At 37.9% G+C, this 11892-nt stretch overlaps 1 protein-coding gene across 1 annotated transcript; it reads left to right on the forward strand.

Moving 5' to 3' along the window:
- Positions 1–961: 961 nt before the first annotated feature.
- Positions 962–11481, forward strand: LOC110475698 (putative calcium-activated potassium channel subunit beta). Its single transcript, XM_021540032.3, has 4 exons — positions 962–1106; positions 7908–8073; positions 9484–9679; positions 11167–11481. Exons 2-4 carry the CDS (start codon positions 7937–7939, stop codon positions 11434–11436), a joined length of 603 nt encoding a protein of 200 aa, XP_021395707.1. The 5' UTR covers positions 962–1106; positions 7908–7936; the 3' UTR covers positions 11437–11481.
- Positions 11482–11892: the final 411 nt, after the last annotated feature.

Raw genomic sequence — 11892 nt, forward strand, 5'->3', positions numbered from 1 at the left:
CTCTTTTTTCCAAACTTCAAATGTAATTTTTAAAATTTCTCTACATTACTCCTCAAGTATTATAAAATTGCTATGATCATAGGTCTTTCTAATCTAGATGATAGTAGCAGGCTTCCTCTTACTTAGCTGTAAATCTCTACCAGACAGTTATCTAAATCCAGGTTAGCTTTGTGTGCTCTCTTTTGCATCTGTAATAATATACAGAAGGCTCCTACTGAAATAAATTAATCAGTTATCTTAGAACAGCATGAACATTCTGAGCTTGTCAACTTCAAATCTTTTATCAAAAGCAACTTTAGAAGAAGAGCTTAAACTGAAACAGGTAATTATGAGATACTAAAGTGGGGAGGGAGGGGCAAATACCCTTGCTTACCGTTCTCCCCTAATGATTCTACTGGATTAACTCATTCAAATTCCTTTGGACTCCGAATAATAGAGTTTCAAAAAAAAAAAAAAAAAATCTCTGAAGCTCTGTGCCAGGAGTTATCTGTTTTTATGTCCCAGAAATAGGCTTGGCTTTTTGGCTAGAGGAACACGTTAGACACTAATGCGCCTCTGGCATGATGAATGTTCTTATCAATAAGGCTCTGACATACAGTCAGAACTGCAGCACCTGTTGCATCCCAACTCACTGAAAATAGTGGCAATAAAGCATTCCCATGCAGCTAGTAATGACTCAGGTTATTAAGAATCAATACCACTGGTCATCAATACAGTTCAATTCCTTAAATCTTACCCAAAAGATCTGTCAGATTTCTAAACTAAAAGAATTGTACAAATGAAGTAGGCCCATAGTTTAACACAAATCCACCAGAATGCGTCGTAAAGGCACTAGTGTATGAGAAAGCTTAGTCTTAGTATTGTGACTTCCTGGTTCCCAGCAATTAATTTCTCAAAGGACAGTGCTCTTTCATACCTTACCATTTATGGTTACAAAAGGCTTTGTAATAGGGGAATTAAGTTAGGAGTTCAGCCACAGCAAAGCAAACCCAGCAACATACACAAAAGAATAAAAAAACCCCTTTCAGCTCTGAGCTCCACTACTATCCCAAGTCTGTCATGTAACAGACTTTTTCATCAGAGAAAGCAGCATTTCATCAAAAACTGTGAGTATATTTCTAGACAACTTTTTCCTTGGGAGCATGTTATAGCTTTGTGTTTTTAAAAGTACAGTGTTTTGGGAAGCAAAAGGCTTTCTACATCTGCAGCAGTATGGAGGACAGGGCAGATAACTTTTCTGTAGCATGCAGTTGAATTCTCTCTTTTGTAACTAGATGCAATCTGATCATTCTTCACAACTGTCAGCAAAGGTAAAAATAATATTTTCACAAATTAAGAGCCTGTAGCTCTTGTAAGACCATAGTTCTTACTCATTTTAATGGTAAATGCACTTTTGCTCTTAGAAGTTTCATGGCTTTGCGTGTTCAGTATTACTCTAGAGATCCTAGGTGCTTACCTACCCCTAAGTTAGAGAGGAACCAGTCACACAAAGTTTTGAAGGCTTCCCAAAAATCTCCTCTTAAACTGATTCCTTCTGTGCAGCTCTCTACAGCACAGAATCAAAGGAAAAAGTACCCCAGAAAGATTTCAGAACAGCTGAATGAAGCAAGTATCTTCTCTCTTTTTCTCCCCCATTTTTTTGTTTTCTAAGAATCACCATGCTTAAAAGCTAATAGAATTAGTCTTAAACAACTGCGTATATTTTTAGATAATTAAAAATCTAACTTCTTTAATTCACTCTAGTGGTACATCTGGTAAACAGTTCAGGAATAAAGCAAAATTATACAGCGTATTTCATAAAATAAACAGTTGTATCTTGTCACAGTAAAAATATTGCTGTTTCAGGTTTCCAACACAACTGCATAAGAAATTTTTCTGTGCACTTTTCCACGAAGGCTCAGCATCACCTCATTCTGTAACATACAGTATTTGTGGTCCCACACACACAGAAAGCTTGTTAAGTAATGAAAAAACTGGTGTTCCTCATCCGCAGCACTTCCCCAGGACCAGCAAGAAATGCCTGTAACTACTAGAGACTGGGCAAAGGGAAAGAAAGTGTTAACAGAAATGCAGTTTTGACTACAGCCTGTTGTAAGTGGTGGGGCAGCAGATGAGAAAATGATGAACATAGGATTGAAACAGAAAGGAATAATCTAAGCAGAGCTGAAGTACCCATGGAAACACAGATAAGCAAGTGTGAATGATCCAACTAACTCTACCTAGAGAGAGTCCTAAGTATGTAAACATGAGCACGATTCCAGTAATATAACGAGTACAGAGCTCATATTTATAAATCTAAAACTTTTACCTGTTGGTTCTTACAAGAAGTATTTGGCCAATAAATTGTCACCAAGTACTGTGCTCCTCTTACAAATCCAGCAAAGCTGGCAATTTTTATTTTATCTATACAAGGTGTTTTGAGAATACAACAAGGTGGCTTAAGTTGGCATTTGACAGGGAAAACAAATGGCTGTTTTGCATGCAGAAGCAATAGAGGCCAACAGGTACAGGCCTGTTTAAAAAGTCCTCATCACTTTAGAGATGTGGATGACTTGCATCGCTCTTCTTGTATGATGCTGTATTAGAACATAATGTTCATCTGAAAGCAATACATAAATACTCACTGAAGATTCACCATATAGTGTGGGAAAAATCAGCTCAAATTAAAACCAAACCACAAAACCACAACACTATCTCACTGTTAATACTTATTCCCAACTTAAATTCAATAGAGGGAATTACCAGCCTTTCTTCTGTAAGCAAGGTAAATTCATCAGTGCTACTCGTATCTTACCCAAATTAAGAGCAGTCTGGAATAGCTTGAGAGAGAGGTCCCATCTGAGGCCACACCACTGGAAACTCCTCAAAAGATGAGACAGTAGGAGGAGGTAGAGACCTCCTGACAATATCAAATACCTCTGAGCAGATGGCATCCCTAAGATTATCACTAGCAGCTACAAATGCAATTATTATACATCAAAAATGCACAGCTAATGTACTGTAGAGTTTAACTGGATTGCAAAAGATTTGGCAGAGGGAATATTATCAAAACATTTGCAGTTTATACATTCCTAATAGGTATGGAATGTATAAAATAAAATTGCATAAAATCTGCAGTACAAAAATGTGGGAACTCAAAATGTCTCTCAGACATTTTTAGAGGTTCCAGGCCTTGGTCAGAAGCATTCTAGACCCTGGCAAACAACTGAAAAACAGCTGTGATTTTGAGTTTGAGCCATGGAATGAATTACCAACTTTGGAGGTGGAACAAGCAATCACAAAAGGTTAGATAGTATAGTAAAAGTAGTTACAAAACAGAGGGGAAAATTTTTTTAGTATTGTACAGGGGGGTTTTAGCACTTGTCCAGGGGGGTTTTCACTTTGTACATGGGGGTCAGAAGTTCTAAGATGGAGGAAAGTGGGCTGATCCTGTTCTTCCTCCTTCTTCTTCCTTACCTCCATGTTCTTGGTGATGTTGGCACTCACAGATTGGTTTAGAGTAGAAAAACACTTGGCAACGTAGGTAGTAGGTATTGGGGAATAACTGTAAACATGTTATACATAATATATCTTATAAAAGATAGCAGCAGCCCTGGGCGGGGAGAGAGACGAAGAAGACAGCAGATAGAGAGGATGTCAGGGTGTGTGTGTGCCTCTACCCAGGCTGCTGATCAAATAGCCGCAGTCCAAGAACATAATCTGTTAGATAACTAGCAATAAACTGCCTTGAGACCGAACAGCTAAGCCTGCGTTTTTCTTTGGAAGCATGGGTTGGAGGAGGAATTTCACCACCACATGAGGCCCCAAAGCAAGGCTGGGGTTCTCACACAAAAATACATTTACATTTTCCCTTGAACGCTGGACTAAGCCTTGCTTTGTACACTTCAGCATCTTCCAATTCAATTTTACTCAAACTTCCTGGGTCAACTCTTCTGTAATGTTTAATTTTAAAATATTTAATGGTTTTGTCAGAGGAAACACTAAACCAGCTATTTCAATGCTCCTTCTAATATACACAGACAGAGCAAGGAGACAGAAGACACTTTTAATCAGAAAAAAAATTAACCTTTAAAACAATGAAGAAACTCCAAGTAAATATGTTTTCTATATGTATGGAACTTTGCTTTGTCTTGACAGCCAGAAAATTAATTATTTTCAGCATTAATACACAGGAATGTTTCTGTAAGAAAGAAAAAAAAAAAAAAGAACATGGGTTTCCTTTGCAGTCCTGTGCTTCCTCTTAAATTCTCCTGCACATGCATGAAATAGTGTTACAGATTTTTCTGGTCTTCTACATTTGAAAGCAAAAAAAAATGCACCAGAAAAATGTATATTTCGGTTTTAGGGACCTCATTTACAGCTAATTTGCTACAGCAACACAACAATGATGTAAGCATCCCCGTTTTACATTGCCTGAAGACCTAGCTGGTTATTTTTTATGTTTATAGAAGCCCTCAGGGTGGTATTTTTAGATGAATCTTTCTTGTTAACATTCTCTGCATAATTTACATGTCCTTATTCCCTTTGGGGTGAAGCAGTTATCTGAACTGGGGAAACAAAAGCAAACAGCATCACTTAGCAGCCTTTGCAGAGAGCAAGGGTCAGGCAGACTCTCTGGTGTCAGGATGGGGAACAACACTGCAATTTATCCTCTGGGCCACTTAAGAAAAATTTCCTATTTACACATGCAAGTTCCTTTTGTGTCTTAAAGAGGTGGCCTGCTAGTTTTAGATGGTTAGGAGAATGAGTTTAGTGGTAGATCCACTGCACGTGTGGCTGGCATACAAGCAGACTTTTGGGGCAATTAAAGTTTTTATTACTTCTTCAGTCAATAGCCCCACAATTCTTGTTTTCCATGTAACAAGGGGGTTGATTAATCCACTGTTTCTGTGTAAATGGGACAGCTCCGTAAATATTATGGTTCATCAAAATTCAATATGTTAACAGCTCTAGGACACTATAAGTTTTCCATAAGTCACAGTGGCAGTACCGGCCTTCATTTTTTCAATTTCTCACAGAAAATTAAATATTAATCATTGTTACTGTATATAAGAATTTCTTATTAATTACACAGGTTTTTGCTTATCTATCATTATCTACCCACCATGCTATAAGGGCCTGCAGTACCATTTGGTCTCAGGGCTTGCGCTCCAGGCCTGATAATGTTCCTTTATTCCACTTCCCTCTCTGACCAACCTGCTCATTATGTAAAGGAGAGCCAGTTTAATAACAATTGGTATTAAGATACTGTGTTGCACAGTGTTCTGATATTCTAGTACACTGGAATTCTTTTTTATTTCACATTTTCCAAACTAAAAGAAATGATAGAAGGTTTCAAGGAACAGTCACTGACACTTACTGTGCAAGTTTCCTTGCTGCACACAGCTCTCCACAGTTACACATGAATATGCAAGCACAGCACGCGTGTGCTGGGAGATTTGATACCACATGTTCTACCTATAGCCCCACTGACAAAGCAAAACACAGTACAACCTTACTTAAGGGCATTAGCTCACCTTCTGTATTAAATTCAAATGGCAGTAAACAAGGGAAGTTCATCTATGGTAATTTGCAAATTGAGATGCTTCTTACAGCGCCACTGAATTATCTGTTATCATCAGAAAAACAATTCCTCTCAAAATGCTGTATGCAAAATTCACAGTGGATGTGGATGTTTTATTTAAAGTGGGCTTAAATATGAAAGTGGACAAAATTCAGTATTCTAAAAATAACTTGTTTAGTTTCTAGGGATACCTAAAACCAGCCTGTAGGGAAAGCTGGGCTCCAGGACAGCTTTGATGAATGGAGACAAGAGATCTCTGAAGGCTGCTCTTGGAATATAAGGTTTATTAGGGATGGTGAAAGGTCTTGCTTGGAGCTGCCAGATGCAGCACATGACAAGGCCTGAGGGGATGGGGGAGGGGAGAGACAAGGGATAGAGAGGATGCTCCAGGAGAGGGTGGAAGTTCTAAGAGGGCGGAAGATCCAAGAGAGGGGAAGTTTCAAGAGAGGGGAAGGTCTAAGAGGACGTCTGGCCCCTCGGAGACCCCTTATCAGGGGGCTTCAAGGTGGGTTGGAACAGGACTTGGGCCAATGGGGTTACAGACACTTGATGCTTCAGGGTAGGATTACAGATGTGGGATGAACCATATATTTTGGGGGTTGAGATGGAACAATCCATTTGACTTTTGGACTTATCTGTAGGTAAGGGTATTGTCCAGCCAGTAGGGGATATTGTTTTCATCCTGGCTGTACTATTTGGAACAATTGTATTTATCCGTCCTTCCCAACACCAGCCTTCTACTTTGATGATATCAAATACTACCAAATTCAAAATGTATTCTTAAAATCTGCAACTAACCACAAGTTTTGCTAAATGACCAAAGGAGTTTTACTGTCCACAGACATCTATATTTTTATTGCTAAGAGAACTAACATTCAGGTGTTATAGCAGTAGGACGTTAATTTTCAAATACCTTTTTCCTTTGATCATAAAACAATCAAAGACACTTTTACCAGGGAAAACCAGAAATAGCAGGAAAGGAAAGAACATTCAGAATATATTTCTAGTCATTCCTTTAAGAGCTGATGCTCATAGCTTTGAGGCCTGTCTCATCTTTCACCAAATTCAGCATGGTCCCCCACATGCAGTCACACCACAGCTCTGCCAGCCTGTAGCAGCTGGAGAACATCTGTTCACAGATAACCTGAAGAGCCTATTTGCTAACTTTGGTTTGTGTTTGTCTTTCACTGTATATAAATCTAAGTCTGAACACAGGCAGATTTAGGCAGGAGCTATGCCATCCTGAAGACCAGCCAGTAGGGATAAGCACTGAAAAGTTGCACACACCTGAAACTAAAATCCTGAAAAGCACTGCCTAGAGCTGTGCTCCACTGTGTTGTGTGCAGAACAAAAAGGAAAACTAATTTGGCATGACTGTCTTTTTTTTTTTTTCTCCTTTTGCTCTGCTTTCCTCTCTTATCTCCAGAAAGGTCATACAAATCTTGCCAGTCTTGACATTTCCATAAAAACAGCTTTTGCCATGTTTTCATTAAAAACCAAAGCTCCACATACCACCAATCACAGCTGTCAGTGCAGCAGATACTGGCGATGGGTTGAACTTGCAGTGAAAGTTCTGGACTATTTCTATAGAAAACTATACGTCACTCATAATGATTCAATGGCATATGGACTCATGGCAATAATTTTCAGATTCTCATCAACAAAATATGGATCATTTGAAATGCTTTTTGTCAAGGGAGTGGAGGGGCTAATACCAGTCAATTCTGAGCTCAGGTTTAGACAGCTCTGCCCAAGAGTTAGTTCTCCAGAGTCGAACACCAACACTCCTCGGACAGCAGGTTTGGAGCACCTCTGAATTGGCAAGGCCAAGTAAACATGCAGAAGTCAGAAATCTCAAATGCTAAATTTTTCATTATTTCAGTTATTTTGAAATAAGATCACACCATTTCAAACTACTCCAGGAGAAAACGCATAATGTATAAAGGTTTCTGCTCTGGGAAGGTTTTCCCTTCAGGCAGCCTTTACCAATATACAGTGAAACAACTCTAACTTCAGAGAAGCAGCAACATAAACTGAATTAAGTCTAAGGACAACTGGAATGTTAACAGAATTCTCCCCAGAAGTTACCAGGTTTTCCTACCTTGTCTCCTGGCTTACACACACACACACACACTTCTTAAGGTACTACACGGTAAATTTAAAATGTAAAAGGAGAGTCTAACAATAACAAAAAACCACAGCAAGTTTGGTTGGAGTTTTTTAGTTCTAGTTTTTGCAAAAATTGGGCTGTTCTGCCACCTATTGTATTTCAGAAACTTGTTATATAACTTCAATGACTGTCATATTTTCCCTTTCTTTCTGTATTTTATTTTGTACCAAAAAGAGGTTGTTCAAGTTTCACAACTCTAAATCATGCTGGGAAAGAAGTTGGTGACTGCACAAAAGCGAGGGGAGACAAGAGCGCTATGCCTCGGACTGGGAATGGTTGCATGCTCCATGATGATGTACTTTTTTATTGGAATCACCATTGTGCCATTTTACACTAAGAGGTAATAAAAGCCATTTGTTTATGAAACAAAGCTATTCTCTTTCCTGTAGCATCATATACAATAATTAAAACAGTGATAAAATATACATAAGTAAATTCTACAATAGACAAAGTGCTCTCAAAGAGCTCATAAGGATTTAAACAGAAGAGGAAGAAAGTGTGCCAAGAATTCATCAGGCACAAGTGAGCACAGAAAAGAGGGAAATTAATCTCCTCAGGGCTAAACAAAATAGACTAAATAAAAACATTTGCTGTAGAATCAAAATGCAAACCATGCTTATCAAAGCTTGACAATGAAAAGCCAAGTCTTGCATAAATAGAAACAGTTAAAAAAAAGCTCTTTCATGGGCAGGAGAGAGTCTTGTTTAATAAAACTTGAGCAACAGAAGTAATGGTAAAATTGTTCACTCAAGAATCTGTTAACCTTACTTCCAAATTAACCATCATAAGAAATGAGCACCTTCAACAACCCAGTGTGCCACACCAAATATTACGGAACATAATGAACACTGAAGGAGTGACTTATGCCCACCCTTTTATTTAATTTTGCAAGTTCTGCCTACACATACAAAATCAAATTGCAAAATATCAAAGTAACAAGGCAAGGAACTGCAGCCCACTTTCGTATTTCAAGATCATGACAGAGAAAGTAAGGACATCCACCTCATTCTTCTTGCTAGAGCACCTTTAATCTCAAAATTATTTGAAACACATTCTCTTTAAAACAGAGTAATTCACATACTTATTTTTCTGCCTCCAGATTACATTACAAAAGATGGATACATGTATCAAGAGTAGTTTCATAAGAACTGGAGTGAGACTGTTTCTCAACTTTCTTTGACACCAAAGTAGACTTCTGTGAGCAAAATTTAATGTGTTATCAATAATAGAAAAGTAACTCTGGAGAAAAACAGATAAGCAACACTAAAAATTAATATTTTCCAGACAAAATCCTGCTACTTCTTTATGTAAGAGGCCCATGTAATAAAAAAAATAGAAGTGGGGAAAACAGATCTGAGTTCTGAGACTTATTGAATGAAATCAGTCAAAAATATTTCTGGGACATGAAGTGTACTGAATTCCAGGTATTTACTATCACATTTTAAAATCCATAGCAATATTTCTTTCTTGAATAACATGAAGCCAGTTACAGATGGAGAGGTCAGAATCTAACTAAAAACCACAGAATGCATAAAAAACAACAACAAAACTGTTTTCCTCAACTTACTCGCTACAGCAGACCTCCTCCAGGTGTAGCCATAGATTCAGGGTGGGCATAGTTTATTCACAGCAGGATGGAGCAGCTATGAACTCCGGCCAAGCCAGCACACATAGATGTGTTTTCACATGCAACTCCCAACAGATGCTTCTGATGAGCTTCAAAGGAATACCTTTTGTTTTGTTTTTGTAGTGTTTGGACAACAGAAACTGTGTGCAAGGTACTCAAAGCTAACATCAAGGAAAAAGTTTTCTGCCCAAACAGCAAAGGCCCAGAGGATGAGGAAATCTTTCCTTATCCTTGTCTACAAGTGTGGGTTAATCTGACAGCCTCAGGACAGGAGGTTATGCTCTACCAGACTGAAGATACACTGGAAAGAAATCCTAAGGTACTTACAACACAGATTGCATACTCATTCTTTGCTACTATCTAAAACACCTTTAAAGAGAGGGGCTGATAGTTTTTAAACCAAGCAGCACAGTAACAGCAGGAGTAACTCATCTTTTACATGTTATTGTCTGAGCTTACACAAAGGCAATTTTAAAACATTCCAGAAATTACAGTTTATTTTCTTTTAAATATTACATTAAATATTAAGTTAATACTTTTAAAGGAATTACACAAACAGGAATATAGAACACCTATGAACATTTTAAAATATGAAAGTCTCCCAGTTGAAGACCCATTGTAACAAATGGTTTATAAGCTGTGGCTTGCTCAGTTCCTTGTTGAATGAGCACGTGAGAAACATAAAGTTTAAAACTATCCAAAGTAAGAGAACAAATCCCAATTTTACTTGGTTTTTAACTGTATATTATGAAGCAGGGAATAAAGGAGAAAATTGCAACATGATGCACATTTTAGACAGAAAGAAGAAACAAATCAGTGAAAATGGAGATCTTGGATGCCCAAGACTGAAGTACTTTAAGAATCCAGAACAAACATCCTGAGATTACAAGTGCAAAGCATTTATATAGATTAAAGCTTCCCCCAGTGGAAACCCAATAGCATAAAACACTTAAGCTGAAGAGAATTTTTCTAGCTAATACCTGTCTTTATGATTGTCTCAGGGAAAGCTACATACGATGAAGGAGCAAACAGAAATTACTGACCATAGATGGAAACAAGAGCCTTGTTCGCTGCAAGGGGAGGCAACTTCTTGATATCCTATCTAACTGTACTAATGCAAGTAAAATTTTCAGGTCAGGAACCATCCCCGCTTTTCCCTTGGCCAGGTTCCAGTTTAGTATATTGAAGCATTATTATATACACAAAATAATACTGCAGAAAAAGTTTATGAACAACAAAACAAAAAAAAAAAATTACTGCTTCAAACTCTGTTTCCACTGAAAACTAAGTAACTGAATTATTACTACAAGTCAAAATAGTTTTCTTTTACAAAGACAAATAGGAAGCCTCCAACAGCCATGCTTGTATTTTTCTACTACTTACAACCAGAGATGTACAGGGAAACAACTTCATTCTTGTGCACACTGACAAGCCAGTGTGAATTTCTGCACAATGAACACTTTCCTGCTGTGGCAGTGCCTAGAAGCTCTGTTAGGAACTGGAGTTTGGCACTGTAATAATGAAGTGACAGTGTCAAAGACTGCAGGATTTTTTTGAGCATGTATGTTATTGATTTCCAACAACATAACTCCAATCTGTAAATCTGCAGACTGGGGGCATAGACTGATGGAAACAGGGAAGAGTGGCCTGGTAAATGGGCATAACGAAACCAAGACAATGTCCAGGGATGCCAAACCACAGAGGATTTTTTCAGTACCAGCATGATTTTTTCACACAGTCTGACTTAACTAAAAACTTTGTATTGGAGTATTTGTCTTAATGAATCGCTTTGATTTCTTATTTCAGTGCTCATACGTCCCAGACAAGTTGGAGAACTCTAAAGAAGTTAAGGCACAAATAGAAATAATTGCAAGCAATTTCAAAAAATACCAGACTTTCCCATGTTACTATGACCCAAGAGGAACACAGACCAACGTCATTTTAAGCAGACTTTATCCCACAAAAGGTCTCCTCTTTGCTTTCCTCTGGCCTACACTCATGTTTACTGGTGGATGTCTGATTATTGTTCTGGTAAAAATTAGTCAGTATGTTTCTGTTCTTTCTGCTTGGCAGTAAAAAAAAATACATATCTAGCATAGATTGTCGGAAGATATTAAGATGCATTTGTTCTGCCTGTTTTACTGGCATTTTGTGACTCAATATACCAGGTGTCAATTCAAGGGCAGGCATTACAAAATATTGAATAGCAACCTCTATGTACATTACATAAGGACAAAATATAAAACTGATTCCCAGGGATGCCCAAAAATACACACAGACTTAGTTACTCTCTATTGTTTCCTTGGACGTTAGAAGGTAGAGCTGCTTTACAAAGTTCTAACTCACATTTACTACTAAACTCTTCTTCCACATTTTAGATGGGGTGCTAATTTTCTGCCTGGCTGGTGCCACATCCGTATACATCATCACTGGCACCACTTTATACCCTCTACACCAATATCGTATGTTCTCATGGCACACACATCTGTTGAGAAGAATAGCTTTGTTATCATGAAAAAAGGTGTATTTTTT

Source organism: Lonchura striata, chromosome 15, assembly GCF_046129695.1.
Source record: "Lonchura striata isolate bLonStr1 chromosome 15, bLonStr1.mat, whole genome shotgun sequence".
NCBI lineage: Eukaryota > Metazoa > Chordata > Aves > Passeriformes > Estrildidae > Lonchura > Lonchura striata.